The 26,837-nt window shown below is 41.3% G+C and overlaps 1 protein-coding gene across 2 annotated transcripts in view; it reads left to right on the forward strand.

Annotated features, from left to right (window-relative positions):
* The window catches only part of Shroom4 (shroom family member 4), a 212,869-nt gene that overhangs the window by 183,551 nt on the left and 2,481 nt on the right, over positions 1–26,837 (forward strand). For both annotated transcript variants that reach the window (XM_042695264.1, XM_042695265.1), the window contains 5 exons: positions 1,200–1,261; positions 15,455–16,252; positions 20,699–20,848; positions 21,677–21,857; positions 24,670–24,939. In XM_042695264.1, coding sequence (XP_042551198.1) covers positions 1,200–1,261; positions 15,455–16,252; positions 20,699–20,848; positions 21,677–21,857; positions 24,670–24,939 — 1,461 coding nt within the window. The remainder of the gene's footprint in view (positions 1–1,199; positions 1,262–15,454; positions 16,253–20,698; positions 20,849–21,676; positions 21,858–24,669; positions 24,940–26,837) is intronic.

Genomic DNA, 26,837 nt, shown 5'->3' on the forward strand with positions numbered 1-26,837 from the left:
GGCAATAAAATCTTGACTAGAGCTAATAATAACAGCACAGGAGAAAAACAACTTGGAAGATTGGCGAGGTTTAGGAAAAACTGTCCATTACCATTGAGCTGAGCTCTGAGTTTATACATGGAGGGCTGGATCTGAAATCAGAGGCTTAAACTGGGTGCTGTTGGTGCATGCCTCTAATCCTAGCTACTCATGAGGCTAAGATCTGAGGATCCTGGTTCAAAGTCAGCCTACACACACACACACACACACACACACACACACACACACACACACATAAATCTGTGCAACTCTTTATCTCCAGGTAACTTAGCAAAAAAGCCAGATATTAGAGGTGTGGTTTAAGTGGGAGAAGGTCAGCCTTGAGGAAAGATGTTAAGGGAGAATATAAGGCTTTGAGTTCAAACCCCAGTTCTGGAACATACATACCATCCCTGCCCGCCCAACCCCTCCCCCCAAAATCAGGATCTTCAAAACAAATTTGCTTTCAGTTTGTAGTTAGAATAGGAAGCCCAGGGACATTTTTAGAAATTATATGTTTGGCTTGGCCTGAAAGGAAAAATGCTGCTTAGGCATAATAAAAAAAAATAAAAAATTCCCAGAGTGGGGAGTATAGCACGGAGACCATGGCACCTGGTGCAAATGTATGAGGCCACCTCAGGCCCTGCTAGCAGACATGGGCAGAAGAGGAAGAGCCATTGCAGAATAGAGGGACTGGCATGCATGATGTCCCTCTATCCATCCAGGGAGAGGGTTGCTACAGTACAATGTCCTGTCCTCAAAGCCCCTTCCAGGCTAGAGTTTCCAAGAAGATGCTTTCTGTATCAAAAGAGGTAGAAGGAATGAGCAGGTTCATCCAGCAGAACAAACAAAAAGACCTCCATCCTTCAGTGCAGGCAAGAGCCAGAGCAAACAGCAAACATGCTAAACTGGTTTTTTTTTAAACCATGGTTTGGGAGGGGAGGGGAGCAAGAGGGAAATGCAGTGTTCTTAACCTACAGTGTCCAGGTCCCTGAGTGCTCTCTGGGTGTCTGTATGCCTGCGGCAGTTCAGCAATCTTCTCGACAGAAAGGCAGCCTTCCAGGTGCATATTTCCCTAGTTGGCCTGGAACAATAATTATACCAATTGGGTGGCCTGGCTAGGGACAGTCTCGCACCTGGCCATTCAGAGCTCTCTAACTTATCAGAATTTTGCTTTGCAGGAATTTCCTGGGGACAAATGGAAACCAATAACAGGAAATAGGAAGACTAGCCAGTCGGGGAGGTAAGTGACCATTCAGGGAGTTGGGGTGAGTCTGGTGCTTCTGGGTCTTCTTTAGAAATTGCTAAGGTTTTAGGTGTGATTTGTTTCCTTTGAGGAAACTGGTCTGGTGTCCATACCAGGGACTTATGCCAATAGGATATCTAGCCTGTATCTCAGACTGCTGGTATAGACCTTGTTGATTGTAAGAACATTTTAGATCTTGTATAGCAACCCTCTATGAGGGTGGGTAGAGAAAGAGTGGGCACACCAGCCCCCCACCATCCTTCAGTGGCTCTTCCTCATCTGCCACATTGGGCAGTTTTGTGGGACAGTGTGATGGTCACTCCGAGGCCTGAGGCAGCAATGCCCATGCAAGCCCCAAGGATTTATGGGATCAGACTGTTAAAACAGAAATGAAGAGGAATCAACTGTGCCATTTTCACAGTGGTCCTGGGGCATTTACAGCAGGCACAGTGGTAAGAGGGCCATCCCTCTGTAGGAACTGTCCCCAGAGTTGTTGGAGGTGCCTGCTTCTTGGCAACAATTCTTCCCAAAGGGCTTATGGAAAACAAGGTCTGTTCATTAAAAGTCTAGGGGTAAAACCAGGTGCTGGTACCTCATACTTGTAATCCTAGCTACTCAGGAGGCTGAGATCTGAGGATCACAATTCAGAGCCAGACACACAGAAAAAGCCCGAAAGCATAGGTATGATTCAAGTGGTAGAGTTCTACCCTTGAGTGTAAAAGCTAAGGGACAGTACCCAGATCCTGAGTCCAAGCCCTACTTCTGGCATACACACAGAAAGTAAACTCTTGAAAACAAAATCTGACATTGAAAACCCTCAGTAAATGTTTCATGTGATCCTGAGGAAGTGGAGCATCAGCACTCATAACAGTAAAGAGGAAAGGTGACTAGTTTAGCATTGGGCCAGGAAGCTAGACCTTAAGAATGAGACAGGATTGAAATATGAGAGCAATTAAAGATCACTGAGCAGCAGTAAGCACTGAGTTACACTGAGATAGGAGCAAGAACTTCCCACGTGCTATTCTACAGTATGATGACTACAGTTAGCGTTAATGAGCTGTGCTATAGATTTCCAAAAGAGGTTTTTGGAAAGTTATACCACAAAGAAATGATGAATGTTTGACGAGGTAGATATATTTAACCTGATTTAAATATTTCATAATGTGAATGCCTATTAGTTTGCACAACTTTTGTTTTCCTGCATTGGTTAAAAAAACCATTATCGTTTCTATAACAAAGATCACTGATCAGGTAAGTGAGTTGATCAATGTGACCTTTTAGGCAATCTGGCAGCATCTGTAGCCTGGATGTTGTAAGGGGAACCCAACTGGCAGTGAGCCAGGCATGAAAGAGTGTGGCCTGGATTAGGGAGGTGGAGTGGTAGGTACAGAAGAGAGAAATATATATATGAGATGCTTCTGGAGAAAAAAAGTTTGTCTATTATGAAAACAATATTACAGGAAATTAAAAACCAGAAGAAAAAGTAGTCTGATTTCTACCACCTTCCCATCCTTATTGTTTTCATTTCTCTGCTGGCTTTATCTATAGGTATGGAGATTATTTCTGGCATGGTTATAATAACTATGTAGATGTATTTTTATGCATCTGATTCTTCCTTTCAGGGGCATTACTTGGTGAATGTTTTTTTTCATGCTGCTGTGCAATTTTTCTCAATAGTTACAATTTTTAATGGCCATCTAATATTTCACCAGCTTAATGTGCTCTAATTTGCTTACTAATTTCTAAATTGTTGGGTAATTAGTTTGTTTCCTATTTCTTGCTATTAAGAAGTAGTGCTGCAGAACATTTTGAGTAACTATAGCCTTTTTTCTCATTTTGATGATCTCATTAAAAACAATTATCTGGAGTTGGGAGCATTCTTATGGTTCTTTATGGATTTCACCAAACTCTTTCCCCCAGGAAGTGTTTTACTTGGCCATCAGCACTATGGCAGAATACCACTTTCTGCAAGTATTCTCTTCATCGATAATGTTCTTTTTCTAATGCAGTGGGTGTCAATGGTACCTATTATTGTTGTAACTACTTACTTTGATCATTTGACTTTGAACATTTTTTTCATCTGTTGGAATTTTATCGCATGTGAATTATCTGTTCACATTGTTTGCTAAAAAATAAATGACACTTTTTGAGAAAGTAGAAAAAGCTTTGTGAGTAGAGCATAGGAACAAAGGAGATACACTACTGAGGCCTAGTAACTTGCAAAAAGTTACCCACATACATGGAGCACATATTCAAGGATGCTGGTTTGGTGGAGAAGTTAGAATTGGAATATGTTCTAGTTGAGATGAAAGAAGTACACAAGTATATTCTTTGGAGGATGCTTGTCAAACACTCAGCTTGGGAGTAGGATAATGAAAATGAGGCAGGAAAGAAAACGGAAAGGTCAAGCAGCTGAAGTAGAGGGAGAAATCTGCTGGTGTACTGCCATTATGGAAGATGATGACTGTTAATGGCTTTGACAGTTTGCAATCACAAGTGACCTTCAAGGAAGCAAATTTAGTAAAGTAGTGGGCATCGAAGGCCAATGGCATGATGGTCCTGTAAGGATGAGGCATTAAGAAGAAATGAAAATAGCTTTGCACATCATAAACTCACCTAATTTGAATGTATAATTCAAAGACTTTTAGTAAATTTACAATGATGTACAGTCATTACCACGATCCACCTTTAGAAACACATCATCCTAAAAAGATTCCTCATGCTTATTTGCAATCACTTGCCATTCAGTCTCAAGCAACCACTAATCTGTCTTTATAGATCTGCCTTTGCCATACATTTCATATAAATGAAATCATACAAAATGTGGGTTCTTGTGTCTGACTTTTTTCACTTAGCAGTTCATCCATGCACTATCATGTTTCTATATTTCATTTCTCTTTATTGCCTAGTAATATTCTATAGTATGAATAGACCACAATCCATCCATCCATCTGTCCATCCATAGACATTTGGCTTGTTTCCAACTTTGATTATGTACATTACTGTTCAAAACTTTTGGGTACAAGTTTTAGGGTTGATATGTTTTCAGTTCTTTTATTAGGTATTCAGAGTGCAATATTTGGGCCATATGATAACTTTATGCTTAACTTTTTGAAGAATTATTTTGCTTAAAAATGTTTCTACAGCATTTTACATTCCCACCAGCCATGTGGGAAGGATCAAGTTTCACTTCACTAATTTTAATATTATTATGTTTTCCTGTGTGATTAAAAAACTGTTTAAAAAGAAAAACATGTTTAAAAGATATATATATGAGAGAGAGATAGAAATAGAGAGAGAAATAGATAGATGGATGGATAGATAGATAGATAGATGGATAGATGGATAGTTGAATTGTCAGTTGTGGCGTTTGAACTCAGGGCCTGGAGGCTGTCCCTGAGCTCTTCAGCTCAAGGCTAGTGGCTCTACCACTTTGAGCGACAGCTCCACTTCCAATTTTTGAGTGTTTAATTGGAGATAAAAGTCTCATGGGGACTTTTCTTTCAGGGCTGGTTTTGAATCATAATCCTCAGATTTCAGCTTCCTGAGTAGCTAGGATTATAGGCATGAGCCACCAGCGCCAGGCCTAAAAGATATTTAAATGTTTAGAATGTCTTAAAAAATGTTGGCTGGGGGAAATGAGATAAATTGAGGACAACTAGGTTTAATTTAGTGATTTTCAACATGTGGTTCCAGACCCAGCAACCTCACTACCACCCAAAAACTTGTTAGAAATGAAAAAAAAATCTATTGCCCCACTTAGATCTGCTGAATTGGAAAGTGGGGTATAGGCCCACATAGTGCCTATGTGTTATCAAGCCTTGCAGGCAGTTCTGATCCAAGCTACATGTGAGAATCTCTGGTTTAAGTGAAGGTTTGGGCAAAATCTCTTTTTCTGGATGATGTTTAAAAACAGAGAGATCATTAGAAAAGCTGTTGATATGGAAGATGAAAGATGCAGATCACAATCAGAAATCCCAGGCAGTAAAGGAAGGACTAGAGAAAGAGTGTGTGTGTGTGTGTGTGTGTGTGTGTGTGTGTGTTGCTGGTACTGGAGCTTGAACTCAAGGCCTGGGCCACTGTCCCTTAGGTTTTTCATTCAAGGCTGGCATTCTACCACTCAGCCACAGCTCTACTTTCAGCTTTTTGGAGGTTAATTGGAGATGAGTCTCAAGGAGTTTGAACAATGATCTTTACATCTCAGTTTCCTGAGAAGCTAGGATTGCAAGCATGAGCCACCAGCCACATATCTTTGAAGAACTGATATTTTTGTGAGGAAAAATTCTGATGGAGTTTCCTCTCACTTTTTCTCACTACCGCACACAGGCATTTTTCACATTTATTATGTCATTTCTGTCACAACAGGAATGATGAGTGTAGGTGGGAAAAATCAAATGTATAATCTTGAGCTATTCTCTCTGCCTAGAAACCTACAATGAATTGATAATTCCAAGTAATTCCACTCCTGGTTATTCTTTCTGCTCTTACATGGTTTGCATACAGAGAATGCAAACTCATTTTGGTATTAGCAGGAGGGGAAGATGGTGAGTAGATCAAGTAGGAGGAAGATTTGCGTCAGCACATACATTTAAAAGCTAAAATATATTATTTTCTGGATTATATCTTTTGGTTTTCTCTACCTACGATTGCCTGCTGTGATTCTTTCCATTTTCCTATTTTATGCAGAACTTTAGAAGGCGTGTGATTTTTTTTATATACTTAGCCACTATTAATCCTCATAAGTTAGTGAGCTTAAGTCTTGTTTTTCCCCTTTGTTGAGGAGGAAGCTGAAACGAAGAAAAGGTATCATTATAGTATTAACAGCAAGAACATAGTAGCTAACACTTACAGAGTGTTTATTATGTGTGAGACACAGTTATATGTGTTTTTTGGTGCTAGTATATTAAGGCTTGAACACAAACCCTCATGCTCTTGCATAGCTTTTTTGCTCAAGGCTGGCACTTTTTGAGCAACACCTCCACTTTCAGCTTCTTAGTGGTTAGTTAAAGATTAGAGTCTCACAGACTTTTCTGCCTGGGATAGCTTTGAACTTAGGTCCTCATATCTCAACCCTTTGAGTAGCTGGGATTACATGTGTGAGCTACCCTGCCCAGCAAGTTATATACATTTTACATGAAATGCGTTATTATTTATGATCCCATGAGGTAATTATTTATTGATCTAGTTTCACAGATGAGAAAATTGACTCACAGAGAGATTAAAACTGCTTTCTCACGGTCAAGCAGAAATCTGATGACAGAGCCACTCCTTCTGGGTTTATATAGCAAGTAGGTGACCAAACCAGAACTCCATCCTTTTTTTTTTTTTTTTTTTTTCAATTCTCAGCCTAGAGCTCTCTTTTGCCCTAGTTCCACCACCTCCTGGGTAGGATGTGGAATATTCAGTACATGGTTCTTACCGACTGAGTAGAAGCAAAAGACTTCAGAGTTGAATCTAATTTCATTACAAAGAAGATATTTCAAGAAATCTTCAAGAGTAATGCAACCTTTGGAAATAAGGAAGATTATTTAAACTATTTTGGCATTTTTAATTTAATTTTATGTTTTAATTAGCATACACTAGTAAGACAATAGGATTTCATTGTGATCATTCCATACATACATACCATGTATTTTGAAGAAGTTGACCTTCTTTACATTCCCAATCTATCCTTCCTCTTTTTTCTTTTTTTTCCCATTTTATTTTAATTTATCATGTATTTTTAGTATATGTATCATAATTTTTAGTATATCTCTTTTTCTCCAATTATGATTACTTTTATTGTTATAAAGGTGATATACAGAGGGGTTATAGTTATGTAAGTCAGGTAATGAGTACATTTCTTTTCAGACAATGTCACTTCTTCCCTTGCTCTAATATATCTCTTGGCATAACAATTTTAGTGGCAGCTCAAGGTGTTACAATGCACAGTCATTTCTCACACAATGAAGTTACATTCACGAATGGAAGTAACCTAAGACACAGTGTTTAGTGGGTCTTGTTATTTCACACACACACACATACACACACACTTATACACACACCTGTGTGTGCAATGTACCTTGATTCTTTTACCTCCATAAATTAGTGTGGCATTGGGCACACAAAACTTATTCAAAGACAATTACAAAAGTCTAATGGGAGAAACCAAGACATAAGTGAATGGATGTCTTACTCTGTTTCAAGTTGGGAAGAGTGAATATACTAATGATGTAGATATCATTTGTTAAGACTAGATCACCATGGGATATGCAATAGAACTTGTCATATTCATAGTGAAATTTATGTGGAAGAAGTGGAGTGGAACCCCAAAAGTGTGGTGGAACTCACCTGCTCAGATTGTGTGTGTGTGTGTGTGTGTGTGTGTGTGTGTGTGTGTGTGTGTGTGTGTGTATGCACCAGTACTGGGCTTGAACTTAGGCCCTTGCATTCTCACTTTGTGCTCAAGGCTGGTATCCCACCACTTGAGCCACAGCTCCACAGCTGGCTTTTTTTTTTTGCCAGAGGCTGGCTTTATACCTCGATCCTCAGATCTCAACCTCTTGAGTAACTAAGATTATAGGATTGACCCATTGGAAGCCAGTTAACCCTCTGAGATTTAAAAGTTTTTCCTGAGGCGACAGTTATCAAAGGCACACGATAGTGGATTAAAAATGTCACAAACAGTGGGCTAGGAAGGTGTCTCAGTGGTAGAGTGCTTGCCTTGCATCCATGAGGCCCTGGGTTCGATTCCTCAGCAACACATAAGCAGAAAAAGCTGGAAATGGCACTGTGGCTCAAGTGGTAGAACTAGCCTTGAGCTGAAGAGCTGAGGGACAGTGTCCACGCCCAGAGTTCAGGCCCCGTGACTGACAAAAAAAAATTTTAAAAATTAAAATAAAATCAAATCAAAGAGGAAATAAAGACGGAGACTCTAGGAGCAGGTTCAACCTATTTTAAGAATATAAAGCATATTGGAAGCAACCCTGAGCTGAGAAAACAATAACTCTTTCTTTAATAAATTTGAGAAATGTAAGGCAGTCAAGTAAAGCACAATTAATGTACATAGTACATACCTTACTTAGAGCCACAGTACCTCTTATCCAGAAAGTTTAGTGGTTTAGCCTTTCAGTTCCTGCTGTGGATGCAAGATACACTTGAAAATCATCAGAGATGAGATGGATGGGTTCAAATATGTAAAAAATGGTGGGGGGGGGGAATTTTTCAACAAAATCTAATAAAATGCTAAGCAGCAGAATAGGGAAATGTCTAGGATCAACATCATTGCTCACAACTATCTGTCCAAGAAGTAGAAAAGGCAAATATAGATATTGTAGGTCAGTTTGAAGATTTGGCTTTGTAAGTGGTTAGGGAAAATAAACAGGCAATTGACTTTACACATGAGGAAATCAAAGCAGACAAACCATTCATCCCATGGAAAAGTACAACCTCTCTGGCAGTTAAAGAATTACAAACAAAAGGCAACTTCAAAGTAGCACAAGCTTCTTATTAAACTCCCAACAATTAACAGAAATGATCAGTAGAGATGATAAAAAAAAAAGTGTTCTTTGGCAGGGCTGTGGGCAAACTGCATGCTTCTGGAAATAGTATAAATGAGTTCCGTTTTCCTAGAGAGCAGTCTGGAAATCTGTGACAAGCGTTACAAAACCTAGCATTCTCAGATCCACTATTCCCTTAAGTAAATGCATTGAAAAGAAAAAAATAATTTCTTTACAAGTGTATCAGCCCATACCAGCACATTATTACATCTTGGTGAATAAAAATAGAATAGCTATTAACAGGGATAGGTATAGGAATGTTGGATGGGGCACTAACCTAGTACCTATACTGATATTAACTCCCAGACAACCAAATCCCAAACTACTGAATCTGAGAGTAGAAATAGACAAAGAAAATTTAGGAAGGAGTCTGGAACAATGTAAATAGCTGGACTTGAATGCACATGGTGTTCCTTGGGTATGTGCCAAGATGCAGGAATTTGTAATAAAAAGAAAATCTGAAGAAGAGGCAGCCCACATTGGTTTGATTTAGACCTGGGAAGTTAGAGATCAAAGGAGCTGGAAAATCCCTGTACCAAGGACAGACTGTTACTCACCAGATGTGCTCCATCTCACTGCTCATTAGAACTGGGTTTGCTAAAATTCTCCAACAAGCAGCAGTTCTTCAAGCTAAATCCTTGAGGATGTTGACATTGCTGAAAAGAACCTTACCAGACCTGTGTGAATCTTCACACAGGTCTCTACCACCCTGACACAGTACCCCACAACTACCTACCTCCTCTCACCCCACATATACCAAAACATAGTTTATAATATGGGCAAAGCCATCACTTTCTTAAAATGTTTCCATTTCTCTCCATTTCCATCATCAGCACTAGTTGCAAATTGTGTGCATTTCAGTGCCAGTTTTTGACCAAGATACACGTTTTTTTCTGTCAAGAGAATTGGATATATAGCTGCCTTGACCACAAGTAGAGGTAAACATCTTTGTGAGGTAAACATCTTCAGCTTAGGACAGTGCCCATCAGTGTGTCAAACAAGGACTTCTCTGATCTTTTCAAAGGCATCAGCATCTTGGGGACTGCAGAAGGCACAGGGCAAGTACTACTATAAGCCTTATGTTGTTGTTAGGCCAATTGTTCCTTACTGGAAGTTCTGTGAACCCAGGGACAGAGACAGATGTCAGCAAAGCTCTCTGGGTCCTTTTCCCCTCCTTGTGTAGCCTCCTTCGGTCTCACTTCCTGGATCTCACAAATATTTCCTTCTGCAAGAACCTGGGAGTGGTTGTTTCTCTTGGAGCAGTCTTATCTTTTGACTTCTGAGGGAAGGGAAAAGCAAGAGAGTCCAGCCCTGTGAGCTATTGCTACTAAGAGCCTGGAATGCCAAGCTATTGTGGTGAGTTTAAAAATAAAATTTCCGAACAAGAAAACTTCAAAAGGGCTGAGGAAGAGGCAAAGAAGAGATTTTTCAGTCCTTGCAATTATTGGTCTTCATTTTCAATTAGGCCCAAAGAGGGGAAAAGCTCACCAAAAGGAGAAGCAAAAGCAGCCCATGCAAACAGGAAAAGAGCCCAAGCCTTGGCAGGCAGTTTGCCTTTTGCTTTTTTTTTGTGCTGATACTGGTGCTTGAACTCAGAGCCTGGGCATAGTCCCTTGACTTTTTCACTCAAGACTGGCACTCTACTACTCGAGTCACAGCTCCACTTCAGGCTTTTTAGTGATCAATCTGAGATATGATTCTTAAAGAACTGGGCTGGCTTTGAACCACAATCTGCAGGGCTCAGCCTCCTGTGTAGCTAGGATAATAGGCATGAGCCACCAGAGCCCAGCTTTGCTTCTGTTTTTGAGATATAATTTGTTTGCTGCCATCAAGAAAGCCTTTTCCTATTATTTAGATTTCATCCTCCCTTTCCCTTTTCTTCAAGGAGGAACTAAAATCTTCCTGGGTACCTGGGGGAAAATATTGTACAAGTAGCATTTGCTACATCTTGGGAGTCCTTGCTTCAGTAGCATTGACTCTCTGAGTGAGCAAATTCCAATCTAGATACTCTAGTTTCTCACTTGCTAGGTGAATGTTTGCTCTTTCTCAGCCTTTGGCTTCTCATCTGTAACATGGTGATAATGGTACCTACCTACTTCAATAGGTTACATGGGGATTAATTGAAATGCATGCATGTATGTGCCTAACATGTAGGAAAAAGGAAGACTGTATCTTCCCCTCCATGAAGCCCCTTGTCTTCCACCCAGGTTAAGAATATTTACACAGTCCTAAAATAGAGTTATCTATGTATTTAGGATGTCTGGGTCTTTGATAGTAGAATCTCTGGAGGTCATAGCCTTGCTTTTAGCTTAACATACAGATCAGTGGAAGCCTGTTGGGCCAATGCCTGGTTGCCATCTTGTTCCATGATAGTAACTAAACTTCCAACCTTTTTCGTATCCCCAGTCTAACACAAGAAAGGGAGCACGGGCTGGGAAGGTAGCTCAGTGGTAGAGCGCTTGCCTTGCATGCTCGAGGCCCTGGGTTCGATTCCTCAGCACCACATAAGCAAAAAGTAAAAAGCCGGAAGTGGCGCTGTGGCTCAAGTGGTAGAGTGCTAGCCTTGAGCTGAAAAGCTGAGGGACAGCGCCCAGGCCCAGAGTTCAGGCCCCATGACCGGACAAAAAAAAAAAAAAAAAAAAAAAAAAGAAAGGGAGCAAAGCAGAGAAAAAAAATCACATAATGTCAGAATGACTTGGGTTGGAATCCCAGTAGAACTTTAAAATCTGGTTCAATAACTGAAAAGATGCATGACCTTGACCAAGAATAGTTAGCTTCTGCCTGTAACCTCAGGTACTTGGAAGGTAGAGACAGGGAGGCTCACAGTCCAAGAACATCCCAGGCAGTAAGTTAGAGAGATCTTTACCTCAACCAATGTGCTGGATGTAGTCCATGCTGATAATCTCAGATACAGGAAACAGGAGGATCCTTTGTGAGGCTATCCCCTAGGCAAAACCATCACAAGATCCTATCTGACAAATAAAACAAAAAGGTGGGGGGCTGGGAAGGTGGCTCAGTGGTAGAGTGCTTGCCTTGCATGCATGAGGCCCTGGGTTCGATTCCTCAGCACCACATAAGCAAAAAGAAAAAAGCCAGAAATGGCACTGTGGCTCAAGTGGTAGAATGCTAGCCTTGAGCTGAAGAGCTGAGGGACAGTGCCCACGCCCAGAATTCAGGCCCCACGACTGGATCCCTCTCCCCCCAAAAAAGGTGGGGTGTGGCTCAAGTGTGTGCCAGCCTAGCAAGTACAAGGAGCTGAGTTCAAATCCTAGTACTGTCAAAAAAGAAAGATTCATGACCTTAAACAAGTTACTTTCACGTCTCAGTTTCAGTAAATTGCCAGTTTTACAAAGCTGCCATAAAGATTCACTATGTAAAAAGTACCTGTGTTGATTACATGGAAAGACAAATGATAGTATACTAACAAATGAGAGTACTATATTTATTTTTAAATGAATTTGCTTATTTGATGCTGACATATGATTGTGTAGAGTACAACATTCACAACCGTGTGTTTCAGCCCTACTACCTCTCCACTGAAGCTTTTGCTGTCTTCTCTTTATGTTACCAGCTCAGCCTACACTACTAGTGATAAAGATCAATATTAAGCAGGAAGCTGAGCGTAGTAGTATTTGAAGCAGGGGAAGAATAGAGAGTTTGAGATCAGTCAAAGGTTTTTGTGGTTTGGTTTTGTTTATTTTTTGTTTTCTGAGATAGGCTCTTATTATGTAATCCAGGCTGATCTTGCAGTCCTCCTACCACTACCTCCTGAATGCCAGGATTACAGGTATACACAACCATCCCCAGGTAGTGGACTATCTTTTGTCCCGTGTATTTACCTTTCTGCTTGGGAGACTGCCTTATTTGCTGTAACGGTGAGATAGATTTTAGGAATTGGCAGGTTAGTCCATCCTCAACACACTCTCTCTCTCTCTCTCTCTCTCTCTCTCTCTCTCTCTCTCTCTGCTACTCTTCCTGGCAATTCTCACAACTTTATTTTTTCCTATGAAATTTAGAATAATGTTCCCAAATGCAATCTGTTGACAATTTTATTGAGTTTTCATTAAGTTTATAGATTATTTTAGGTACAGTTGACGTCTTTACAATAGTGAATTATCCTTGCTAGGAAAGTGTATGTCATATCATTTATGTACATCTTGTTTTATGTCCCTCAATAGGATTTAAAATTTTTCTACATATAAAACCTGTATATTTCTTATTTAAACTTATTGCTAAGCATCTTATCTTTTTTACTTTCTGTAGTAAATGAGATCTTTCCCTCCATTATACTTTCTGCTTATTGCTTGGACAGGAAGGTTGTTGGTTTCTATTTACTAATATTATACTGAAACCTTGTTGTATTTTTCTATTGTTAGTCTTCGGAGATATCTAAATACACAAACAGAATATTCTCCAATATTTGCATATTTATCACATCAAGTTGAATATCTAGAATTTTGAAGCAGTATTCACCACTATGAAGAAAGTAGAAACTTGTGTCCTGTTCCCAATTTCCACTGGTTTACCATTAAGTATGTTGCAAGCATTGGTGGCTTATGCCTGAGACTGAGATCTGAGGATTGTGGCTAGAAGCTAGCTCAGGCAGGAAAGACCATGAGAATCTTATCTTCAGTTAACCAACAAAAAGCTGCAAGTGGAACTGTGGCTCAAGTAGTAAAGCTCCAATCTTGAGTGCAAAAGCTTAGGGACAGTGCCCAGGTCCTGAATTAAAGCCCCAGTACTGGCAAAAAAAAAATTATAAAAACAGTCCTGTGTTCATTGTGGCTATTGATGATAATTAAAGCCCTGGAATTTCCTGTCACTTGGCAGGACTTAGCATGATGTTTGTTGTACACAGGCTGTAGCAGAGAACTAGATCCATTCCCTTGGATGCTTAACTCTTTATATTCAAAAACTGAGAAGATATCTTCTACCTTTGGTGACTTTTTATTAGGCAGAAATTTGACATTTTATGCATGTGCAAAAACTTACATTTTTCCCTTGGAAACTTTGTTTCATTACTTATAACATTCTTTTTTTGGGGGGGTGGTCAGTCGTGGGGCTTGAACTCTGGGCCTGGGTGCTGTCCCTCAGCTCTTCAGCTCAAGGCAAGTGCTCTACCACTTGAGCCACAGTGCCTCTTCTGGTTTTCTGGTGGTTTATTGGAGATAAGAATCTCATGGAAGCCAGGCACTGGTGGCTCACACCTGTAATCCTAGCTACTCAGGAGGCTGAGATCTGAGGATCTCGGTTCAAAGCCAGCCCAGGCAGGAAGATCTGTGAGACTCATATCTCCAATAAACCACTAGAAAACTGGAAGTGGCACTGTGGCTCAAGCGGTAGAGTGCTCGCCTTGAGCTGAAGAGCACAGGGATAGTGCCCAGGCCCAGAGTTCGAGCCCCATGACCAAAAAAAAAGAATCTCATGGACTTTCTTGCCCGGGCAGGCTTTGAACCATGATCCTCAGATCTCAGCCTCCTAAGTAGCTAGGATTACAGGTGTGAGCCACTGGCACTTGGCACTTATAATCTTATTTTTGCCTCACAATCTTCTTTTCCATTTTCTGAAAAATTTGTCTTATGTTATACTTGTGCATATATGTATATATAACATATATGTAATATATTAAAATTATATACACACATCCTTAAGTCTTGGTTTTGAATGAATTTTTGGTATAGCTCTAAAAATACCAATCTGTGATTATCTCCACAAAATTTATTAAATAGTACTTCTTTTTTGTTTTAGAAGACTGTGCATATGATGCTTTTATACTATGAGTTGTTTCTTAAGAAAAATTTATGGAGATGAACATCGGGAAGCTGGAACTTGAAGTGTCAGAGGGTGAGGCCAAGGGGAGGAGGAGATGAATGAAGAGAGGAAGATCAGGCAGATGCAGCCATAAAATTCAGTGTACATATGTGAAAAGGGAACTAGAAAAATTGAAGCTGGGTCAGGTTAGGAGAGATAGGGGAGAATGATGGAAGGGGTGACATTAATCAAGAATGTTGAATTGGAACCCCTTTGTACAACTACTTGAAGATAATCAAAAAAGAAAGAGTCATGAAGCTTAGGTAGAAAAGTATTAAAATGTGCTAGTTCTGGGTGGTAGGGTGGAACATGGTTATTTATTATGGAAATTTCTGTGCACTTCTAAATATTGGAAAATGTTCATAATGAAAAAGAAGACAAGTGAAAACAACAGATAAGGCAGAATAACCAGGCTTTGTAAACCTTAGAACACAGAAAATGCAGTCTGGGTGCTATTAACAGACTGGGCTGGACATGTCAGACTTTGCAGCCAGGCAGGTAAAATTAAAATGCTAGTTCTACCCCTTATGCCCCCAGGTAAGTCCCTTAACCTGTGTGGGTCTCAGTTTTCTCAGCTGTAAAATCAAGACAGTAATAAGTGCTTTCTAGGATTATCATGAGGATTAAATATTTTGAGCTATGGAAAGCATTTAAAGTGAAACCTGGTACTTAATATATGCAAGTGTTAGCAGTCATTATTATTGTTTCCTTAGTGGTAGGATCGTTACATTTGCTACACATAATGCAATGTTTGGTGGCCATTTTAGATTTTACATAAATGATGTTACATGCAAAGCATGGGCCTGCTTGGCTTGCTCAACCCTCATCTACTTTTTTTCAGAGAAATGGCTCATTCTAAGGGAAGCCTTTCGTGGACGAACCCCTTCCATCCCTGCCTTGAGAACCCAGCACTGGACTTCTCAAGCCACCGAGCAGTTTCTTCCCTTGACCTTCTAGGAGACTTCAAACATTCCTTGAAGACAGCAGAAGAAACTTCTGTGTATGAGGAGGACAGCCATCTGGCCTCCATGCCCCGCCCACTGCGCAGCCGAGCCTTCTCTGAAAGTCACATCAGCTTGGAGCCCCAAGGTGCCCGGGCTTGGGGTCAGCATCGCAAAGAGCCCTTTCCCAAAGCTGATGAGACTCAGCCAGATCCTCTAGGAGCCAGGAAGAAACCTTTTCCTCCTCCTCGCCCTCCTCCTCCCAACTGGGAGAAGTACAGGCTCTTCCGGGCAGCCCAGCAACAGAAGCAACAGAAGCAGCAGCAGATGCAGATGCAACTACAGCAGCAAGAAGAGGAGGAGGAGGAAGAGGAAGAAGAAGGAGGAAGAGAGGCGGGAGAAGAGGAGGAGGAGCTGCCTCCCCAGTATTTCAGTTCAGAAACCACTGGCTTGTGTGCTGTCAATCGCGAAGAAGCCCTGGAACAGCCAAAATCCCTGCGGCTTGGCGACCTGGAGACCTCAAGACGGGGTTCCCAAAGCTTCCCAGAGTCAGAGTCCTATGCTCCTCATTCCAGCAATCTCCTGCCTCCAGTAAGGGGCCACTCAGGATCTCAACCTGAGCAGGCCCACCCTCCTTGCTATTATGGCGCTGGTGGACTATGGAAGGCATCAGAGAAAGAAGCCATGAATTCCTCTAAGTAAGTGATTTTGAAAGATATTGGATCCATGCTAGGTGCTGGTGGCTCACTCCTGTAATTTAAGTTACTCAGGAGGCTGAGATCTGAGGATCAAAATTAGAAGTTAGCACAGACAGGAAAGTCCTGTGAGATTCTTATTTCCAGTTCACCACCAGAAAACCGGAAGTGGCACTCTGGCTCAAATGGTAGAGTACTACCCTTCAGCAAAAGAGCTCAGAGAATGCCCAGGCCCAGAGTTCAAGCCCCATGACAAAAGAAGATATTTGGATTCCTGAAGAGGAAGGCATTTTGATCTTGGGCTGCTCAGTTAAACTGCTTCCAGCCTCAGTTTCTGTACCTAGAAAATGGCCATGGTGCTACCAGCTCCACAGGGTGACTATTAGGATATGTAAAAACAGCCATATGTTGGGCATCAGTGGCCCACAGCTATAATTCTAGTTACTGAGGAGGCTGAGATTTAAGGATTGTGTTTCCAAATAGCCCAGGCAGGAAAGTCCTTGAGACTCTTATCTCCAATTAATCACCAAATCAGCTAGAACTGGAGCTGTAGTTCAAGTGGTAGAGTGCCAGCCTTGAGCGGAAAAAGCTGGAGGACAGTGCTCAGGCCTTGAGTTCAAGCCCTAACTGTGCATGCCTATGCAAGCGTGCTCTCTCTCTCTCTCTCTCTCTCACACACACACACACACACCTTGCTACTGTATCTTTTAAAAAAATTATTTAAAGGTGATTACAGAGGGGTTACTGTTATGTAAGTCAGGGTAATGAGTACATTTCTTTTTGAACAATGTTACCTCTTCCCTCATTTTCTCTTCCTTTTTTCCCTCCTGACCCTGGTCCCCCACAAGTTGTATAGTTCCTTTTCAACTTAGTGTCTAGTGAGTATCACTGCTGCATTTCTTCACCCTCTGTCCCACCATTTCTGTGCTTCCCCTTACCCTCCCCAAATCAGATAAACTATATCTTTTATTGACAGTCAACTTTTTTGCTTGGTTCAGTGGTTTTCTAGTCTGAGGTGCCAGATCCCAACATGGCTTCTCCTCAAGTTGTAGATGTAGCTGGCAAGCATGCTTACTGTGTCTAGGAGATATTTTCTGAAATGTAACTATGATTGTTATGTATCATAGCCAGGAGGAGAAGTGACCTACACATAGCACACATTTAACTAACATTTCAGAAGGCAGAGGGATAATTGGATGAGTATTTATTAAAGATTTACTATGTGCCAGACACTGTTAAGCTCTTTAGATCCATTATTTCATTAAATCATCCCAACAGACCTATTGGCCATTATTATCCCCATTTGACAGATGTGATAACTAAAGCTAAGCACAGTAAGGGACCAGCTAGCTCAGTATTACACAGCAAAGATTCAAAGGCAAATCTATTTGACTATAAAAACCCTGCTTGTTTTGCCTTCTTTGGCAGCCTCTTTCTGAGAGATTTTTTTTTTCTGGGAGGCCACCTTTTCAGGGTGCCTCTTTTTTTAGTGCCAGTACTGGAGCTTGAACTCAGGGCCTAGGCACTGTCCCTTAGCTTTTTGCCCAAGGCTGGTACTCTACCACTTGAGCCACAACTAAATTTCCAGCTTTCTGGTGGTTAATTGGAGATGAGTCTCATAAGCTTGCCTGCCTGGACTGGCTTTGAACTGCGATCCTCAGATCTCAGCCTCCTGAACAGCTAGGACTATAGGCATTAGCCACCAATGCCTAGCATCTGGGAACCTATCTGTGTCTCCTTTATGTGCCTCCATTCACCTGGGCACCTTGTTCACAATGAAGATAATTTCTGTTACTACAGATCTTGTAACTTGCTTTAGAGATATTTTTAAAGACTGGGATGACAGAAGAAACATTTGCCTGCAGCTCTGGCTTCTGACTGCAAAATCAACTGTAGGAGAGGGATGAAAAGAAGTATGGCTCAAGTGATAGCGTACTTGCCTAGTAAGGATGAGACATTGAGTTCAAACTCTAGTATCCAGAAAAGAAAGAATAGAATAGAGAAGAGAAGAAAAGAAAAATTCAATCACAGACACTTCTATGCATGGTGGGGATTTAAGAAATAGCATCATTTCTGACACAGCTAGGTTGTTTTCAGCTAAGAATTCTTCTAAACACTTTCATGGACTGATCAACCCTGATTTACAATGGTTTATGTTCCAGGTTGTTGTTTTCTTTTGGGTTTGGCTGTAGTATAATACAGAAACCATATGTTGGGCACCAGTGGCTCACACCTATAATCTTAGCTACTCAGGAGGCTCAGATCTAAGGATTGTGTTTCCAAGCTAGCCCAGGGAGGAAAGTCTCGGAAGAGACATCTTATCTCCAATTAATCACCAGAACAGCTAGAAGTAGAGCATTCATTGGAAATTGTACCTTAACTTTAGGTTTTGATCTTGTCTTAGGCTAGTAAGATGCAATGCAGTACTCTTTCATGGTGCTGGGTAGCAGCTCTCAGCCCCATGAGTATGAAGTGGAAGTATTTCCACCATGTGCTGTGCTGCTAGTTGCCATGCATGGCAAATTATGTGGTATATTACATGCATCTGAATTTAGGATTTTTTTGCAATCCTGGGGTTTGAACTCCAGACCTAGGTGCTATCCTTGGGCATTTTTACTCAAAGCTAGTGCACTACTACTTGAACTACTGCTCCACTTCTGGCAATCCTCAAATCTCAGCCTCCTTAGTAACTAGTATTATGGGCATGAGCCACCAGTGCCCAGAAACTTAGGATCTTATCAACTCAGTGATAGTTTTTTTTAGGAGTGAACCCCAATCCGAGCTAAGAAGCATTATATCGATCAATTCATTCCTCATAACAAATGGATGAAATTTTTACAAGTAGTCTCCTCCATTTTTATATGAGAATAGTGAGGCCTAGGAGATAATCATGAGTTTCTCACAAGATCACGGATAACCAGAAGCTGGGAAGTCTAGTTTACTGTCCCTGCAGCGTTATTTCTGGATATCTTTTGTAGGCCCTAGAACACAAGGTCCTAACCAGAAGGAAACTTATTTTTGCAAGGAACAGTAGTTCTAGGGGAAAATAGATGAGCAGTCTTTTGAATCTAACATGCAAAGACATCTAAATTTCAGTCAAGTTAAACTAAAGTATCTCTCTATAACCCATGTACTATTCAGTTAAAAGTTCTGGAATATAGTAAAGGGAAATTTCATGGAATTATCAAATGTTGGTGAAATCTGATAACTGTCCATAAAGTGAGCTAGGCCAATACTACTTTCAGAGCTCTGTGGAAGGACTCTGATTATATTGTCATACTTCTATAAATCCCTTTCCTGTTCTGGAAAGAAGCCCTAAAACATGGTGCCTCATATGCTCCAATAGAATATGATGCAGGGCCATCTCTGCTGAAGGACTCAGTTTCTAATGGGGATATCATTATTTATTCTGTACAATTTCTCACTCAACGATCATGCATACCCTAAATGCTTTTCTTGTAAATAGAAATTTCCTAAGTTCAAATCTTCATAGTCCCTCCAGAATAGTCCTTCTCTGCTACCACAGATAGCATGTTAAGTTGCCAGGCTCTAGTGATTCATGCCTATAATCCTGGCCACTCAGGAGGCTGAGGTCTAAGGATCATGGTTCCAACTCAGCCCAGGCTGGAAAGTTTGTGAGACTCATCTCTAATTAACGAGCAAAAAAAAAGCTCAGAGTGGAGTGGCAGCTCAAATGAAGAGCACCAACCTTGAGTGAAAAAAGCCAAGGAAGAGTTAAAGTCCCTGAGTTCAAGCCCCAGTAATGGCATGTGTGCACATACACAATTTCAAGTTTTCCCTTTGTCAGTACTACATAATACATGCATTGTGGAATCAAGTTGCCCAGGTGGAAATCAGAAGTCTTCAGTGTAATGATTTTCCCTCTTGGAACCTTATTTTTTCTCATTTATGAAATGGTTATGATAAACACTTGATTATACATCTATATAGGTGCTCATCATGGTGTATGGGGAGGGAGTGTCTGTATACCTGTGTGGTATCTGCATTAGGTCACTTTCTGGGGCATGGTAAAGCACTATGTGAATGTTTGCTAATTTTGTACCTCTATTAGTGTTCTAAGCTTGAAACCCTACATGTAAAATGAATTTACTTAGGATGAAGAATATTGGCATGCCCAAGTGTCTTTTGTGTGATGAATTAGGAGACAGCATGGCATGAATCAGTAAATAGCTACAGAACCATTTAGCCATTATTTTTGACCTTTATCTAAGAGCTGAAAATAGCTGCAAAAATGACTAATGAGCTTCTTCTACTTTCCATTTCAGACAGCTCGAGGTTAGCAAAGGGGTAGTGACGGAAAGAGAATGTAAGGCGGGGGGGGGGGGCAGTACCCGCTCCCTTTCATAAACTCTGGCTGGAGTTATTTACCACACCGTCGTTGAAACTTGACTTTGTAACATTTCTATTTTACTTTCTTTCTTCTACCAGGCCTGAAGCTTCAATGGCAGAAGAAACCAAATCCAAGCCAGCATGGAACCAGAATTACTTCTTTCCTGGAGAGAAATTCTCTTGCACAGGCTGGAGCCCTGAGAAGCAGCACCTTGGCTCCACTGGCTTCAGTGAGCCCAAGACAACCAGGTCTGCTACTACATTTGTCAAACTCCTGAGTGTCATTGGTTTCATTGTTCCCCCATTTCATTCTACATCCATGCAGGAGGCTGGGACCATTAAAAATATGCCAGAAGTGGAGAGATGCCATCTCTTCTCAGATAGAGTTGCTGCCCTACACTAGGTAATATTAGAAGTGCTCATGAGAGATGTGATGGGCTGTGCTCAGTCCCTGGCAGGGATGCCCACCTCAGCCTATCACAAGGTGACCACTGCTGAGGGCATGGGTGACCTCTTTGCTGTGGTTGATCTGCAGTGGGAGAAACAACAGTGATTTGAAACAACAGTGGCATCAGGAAAGAAGAAAAGTTGAGAAGATCCAGAGAATGCCACAGAGTGCCTTTGTAAGCAAGCACCTTAGATAGAACCAGGGCAGGTGGTGGTTTGGAGTAGAAGTTAAGACCAATAGAGAAGGTCTCTGACACTTCTGAACTACTTACACAGCCTCTCCTCAGGGTAGCCATGAACCAAGGGGAATCATATGACCAAAAGCCTAGACATATTGGGGACTGCCAGATCTGAGTTTGAATAGGTTCAGATTAAATTATCTCGAGAAGTACCCCTAGCTGCTGAAGTCAGGAGCATAGAAATAGCCTTCTATACTCTTCAAGTTTGCCTTTTCTTGCCTTTTAGATAGCCTTCACGTGGCCTATTTATGTTTCAGCAGCACCTCCTGGTCCATTCCTTTACAACTACTTGATAAAGCAGGGTCACATACAGAAGGGGAAAGTAAGGAAGTAGAAAAGTCAGTAGTCTCTCAACAGAAGTGCTCAACTGGACATTTGTTTGTTTCTGCAGACAAGACTTTCAGCACTTCTCGCCTCCTCTAGGAGCCCCGGGGATCCCAACCTCTTATTCTGCTTATTACAATATTTCTGTAGCCAAGGCAGAGCTGCTGAACAAGTTAAAAGACCAACCTGAAATGGCAGAGATAGGCCTGGGAGAAGAGGAAGTTGACCATGAACTAGCTCAAAAAAAGGTAAAGTTTTGCAATGTCCTAGATATTTTTAATTTAAAGCTAACTGAATCTGGAGGGTGATCAGCTCCTCTACACCCTCTAGAACATCTGCTAGTCTTATATTTAATATGGAGATTAAATAGACTGTCTTCAATCATTTGGATATAATCAATAATCAGAATGGTAGTAGTACTCAAAGTAGTAATTTCTCTGATTCTTAGAAAAACAACCTTATGAGAAGGGGGGGGGAGAAAGAGAAAGAGAGAGACAGAGACAGAGAGAGACAGAGAGAAAGCTGGAGATCAAACTTAGAGTCTTGCACATGTTCTACTAGCAAGCCTGCCTGCCTGTCTGCCTTCTTTGCTTGCTTGCTTGCTTGCTTGCTTGCTTGCTTGCTTGCTTGCTTGCTTGCTTCCTTCCTTCCTTCCTTCCTTCCTACCTGCCTGCCTGCCTGCCTGCCTGCCTGCCTGCCTGCCTGCCTGCCTGCCTGCCTGCCTTCCTGCCTTCCTTCCTGCCTTTCTTCCTGACTTCCTTCCTGCCTTTCTTCCTGCCTTTCTTCTTGCCTTCCTTTCTTTCTTCCTTCATTTTTTCTTATTTGCTTACTATTTCTTATTCTCTTTTTACCTTATTACTTACTATTTTCTGGGGTTCAAGCCCAGGGCCTTTGACACATGAAAGATGGCTGAGATATACTTCCAGCCCTACAAGGCAGATATTACTATCCCTTCCTTTTTTTAACAAGTTGAAGGTACTAATTTTTCCAATGGCTCTATACTAAATGATAGATCCAGCCTTGAAGTCAAGACTGAAATTCTGTTCTACCATATTATCTCTCAGCATTCTGCTAGACTTATAAGTTACTGTACAAGCACATCCTTTTCTGCTACTGAGCTCTAGCCAATGGAAAGAGTGTTGATTTTTATTCTCTATGGAACTTTCTGCAGAAAGAACAGACTGACTACACTGAAAATAAGGAGAAAATATAGGCTAGTAGACGTTATTATTTATTTACAATGATGTTCAATTATCTTTTACAAAATAAGTAAATGGCAATGTTGTTGGTATTATTGTTGTGCTGAAGCCTTACTTTCTTCCTCTAAGTACCAGTAGCCTAGTTTTGTAATCAAGTTCCTGGAATCACTTTGCCTACCCCTGTGCACATACCCATTTTATCTTGTAAGCAAGTTGAGTTGTCATGGTAACTTCCAAGGCCCAAATTACCATTTTGTGGACATGTCAACTAAATGCCAAATTGCTCTCTGTTCATATTTCTTTTCTAAGGATGGGGCTGTAGGAAACCATCAGGCCATTTGCAAAAACCCTTCCTCCAATTCTCATCTGAAGCAAAATGTCAGGGAAAGAATTGGAAGCATATTGTGTTAGTATTGAAGTCTTTATTGATCCAAATGCACTTCCTTGGATCCCATATCCCTTGAGCACCTCAGGGCTGCCCCTTGCTTCCTCAAGGTCTGGCCTCTCAAGGGACAAACCTAACAGAAGTCTGGTTGCAAGAAGGGCAAGATAAATGGGACTATCAAAGAAAGATGGACAGAGTGATTTGACATAACTATGGGGTGAGTCAGGACAATTTGTGTGACTGAGAAAGAAAAAGGAGGAAGGTCACCAATGTGCAGTATCCCAGAAAAAATAAGTCAGCCCTGGATGAATCTGTGATGACTCCACAACTCTACTGACAGTGTCTACTCGAGGGCAGAGAGTCAGGTTGTAGAGCTCAGATGCTGAGAAACAAAGAGCTCTCTCTATGTCCATCCTTCCATCCATCCCCAGAGCATAGGCTCTAGGGTAAATGGGTGATATTCCAGGTGAGTTGTCCTTTGATCCTGGTGTTTAGTTTGGGATGGGAAAGCTGAAGGTAGTAAAGTAACTGGAAATCTCTGGACACCTAATTCTGTTTCCTCATTCATGTCACTGATCCCCAGTGGGCTTTGGGATTTCTCTTAAATCCAAATATATTATACTTCAGATTATAATCATGACAATCTTCTATCATCTTCGAATAGTTCTAAAATGTATCAACAGGCCCTGGAACCCAGAGAAAACTCTTAGTTCTGAATACCTTGCATATCTGAAACTGCTAGAGAGGAACACATTTCTAGAAAACTCCAACTCTGTGATACCAGAGTATCTAGGCTAAAGCAAACACTGATGCATACTTCGTACATATATGATAGTAATTCCAGTATGCAATTTGCATCCATTGTTATGCCTGCAAAACATTTGTGTTCCCAATGTATTAAGTAGTCTGAGTTGCATATACTAGATGTTTGCATAGCCCATGGGTACCACTCACTTATTTAATGCCAAGAACTTTAGTAGTAACTTGGAGATAACTACCTGACAGGGAGAGAAGGTGCATACCTAGAAAACTGGGATTGCCTGTACCTTACTCATGTTCCCTTCGTGTGTGTGGGGGGGGGGGGCGCATGCACGCTCACGCACGCATGTACGCGTACATGCATGTGTGTATGTGCACGCGCTGATCCTGGAGCTTGAACTTAAGGGGCCTGAGACCTATCTCAGAACTTTTTGCTCAAAGCTAGTGGTCTACCACTTGAGCTTCAGCCCCACTTCTGGCTTTTGGGGGATCAATTCACGATAAGAGTCTCATGGACATTCCTGCCTGGACTGGCTTCAAACTGTGATCCTCAGATCTTAGCTTTCTGAATAGTTAGGATTGCAGGCATCCCCTTGTTTTTAATGATGAAGGCAGAGTCATCCCTCTGTTACTTGGATCCCCAAACTGAGGTTAGAAGCACAGATCAGCTTCCATTTGTGCAATGAACATCCTTTGTCTTCTGTTTAACTCCTCTAGATACAGCTTATTGAAAGCATTGGCCGAAAACTCTCTGTCCTGCGGGAGGCCCAGCGAGGTCTAATGGAGGATATCAATGGGAATTCTGCCCTTGGAGAGGAGGTGGAGACCAACTTAAAAGCTGTCTGCAAATCTAATGAGTTTGAAAAATACCGCTTGTTTATTGGGGACCTAGACAAAGTGGTCAATCTGTTGCTGTCACTCTCTGGACGACTGGCACGGGTGGAGAATGCTCTCAACAGTATTGATTCAGGAGCCAACCAGGAAAAGGTAGAGTTGGGGAGTCTCTGTCGATGGGAATGGAGGGAAATGCCATCTTATTCTTCTTGGCCCTCTCTTGTTCATGTTTAGCTACTGGGGAGGCAAAATAACTTAAAGTTAATGTTATGAAAGATTTTAGGCCCCAGACCCAAACTTCTGGGATTTAGAGGTCAAGTCCAGTCACTGCAATTCATCAAATGAAGAAACAAGAGATGTCCAAGGAGAGAGAAAGAAGGTTTATCCCATGGCATGGAGATGTAGCAAGTGTAGCATCTCAAACCATCTTCCCAGTATAGCTTTTGGTTTAAGTAGGAGGAAGAATTGGGGGAGGGGAAATATATGCATAATTACTAATTACTTCCAGTCATAGGTGCGTTCCAGTGGCCACAATTGATCATAGATGGCAGCCAGAGATGGTCTGGCCGCTTACTGTGGCAGGATTGGTCAGGTGGGGCCTTGTTATAATAAGGCATTGATGCCTGGCAGGTGACTTTTATTGCCATCTTGAATTCTGGGATGAATGCAAAGTGGCTGCAGGAGAGAATGACTTAAAGCAAAGAACACAAGATACAAAATGGAGGCTGGGAATCCTAAATTTTATCTTTTCAGTTAATTTGTAGGCCAAGTAAGAAGTAAGTGATTTGTGGAAAAAGCAAAAAGCTTCTTACACTAAGAGTGTGAGCACTGGCTTTTTATTTTATTTATTTATTTATTTTGGTGCTGGTACTAGGGCTTAAACTCAGGGTCTTGACACTGCTCTTGAACTTTCTTCCTCAAGGCTAGTGATCTACCATTTGAGACACAGGTCCACTTCTGGCTTTTTGGTGGGTAATTGGAGATATGAATCTCACAGACTTTCCTCCCTGGTCTGGGTTTGAACTTCAATATTCGGATCTCAGATTCCTGAGTAGCTAGGATTACAAGTGTGAGCCACGGGTGCCCAGCTAGCATTGGCTTTTTAGTACCCTGATTTTCTGGCTCTACTGCTTATTAGGTGTGCAGCTATGTACAACTTATTTAACCTTGCTCTGTGTCCATTGCTTCATCTCTGAAACACTAGGCAAACAAACTACCTGCCTCATGGGCTTGTTATGAGGATTAAAATAGCCAACCAATGCTAAAATAAAACAGAGCCTAGAACAGGGTAAGAGTTTTTATTAAGCCAGTGCTAGCTGTCAGTAAAAGCAGCAGCAATTTTGCCTTTGTCTTGAGTTAGAAGGGGAGGATTTATCAAGTAGTTGAGCCAGGGATGCTCTCACTTTTATAGAGTGGCTCACTCTTCGTCCATTCTCCAACCATTACCTTTCCCTACAAATGACTTGGAATCCATACTAAGAGGCACATGTTCATATCCACACACAGTGGTTCATGCCTGTAATCCTAGCTATTCAGAAGGCTGACATGTGAGGATCGATGTTCAAAATCAGCCCAGGCAGAAAAGTCTGTATCATCAATTAGCCAGCAAAGAGCTGGAAGTGGAAGTGTGTCTCAAATGGCAGAGCCAGTCTTGAGAGAACAAACCAAGCAAGAGCATGAGGTCCTGAATTTAAGCCCTAGTACTAACATAAAAAGGAAGAAGGAGGGAGGGAAGAAGCAAGGAAGGAAAGAAAGAGAAGAAAGAAAGGAAGAAAAAAGAAAGGAAAGAAAGAGAAAGGAAGAAAGAAAGAGAGAGAGAAAGAAAGAAAGAAAGAGAAAGAAGGAAAGAAAGAAAAGAAAGACAGGGAAGAAGAGAGAGTAAAACATTACCATCATGCTGCTTGTTCATCAGATACATGGGACAAAGGCTGGTTTTGGCATAGCTTTCTTGCCCTACCAAACATGCTAGTGGTTCACATATTAAAGACAGTCTTAGCAATAGAAAGGTGATTGTCCACACCCATGTTACAATCACTTTCACACTTACCCCA

The sequence above is a fragment of the Dipodomys spectabilis genome, unplaced genomic scaffold, assembly GCF_019054845.1.
Source record: "Dipodomys spectabilis isolate Male_0828 unplaced genomic scaffold, ASM1905484v1 ptg000180l, whole genome shotgun sequence".
NCBI classification, from domain to species: domain Eukaryota; kingdom Metazoa; phylum Chordata; class Mammalia; order Rodentia; family Heteromyidae; genus Dipodomys; species Dipodomys spectabilis.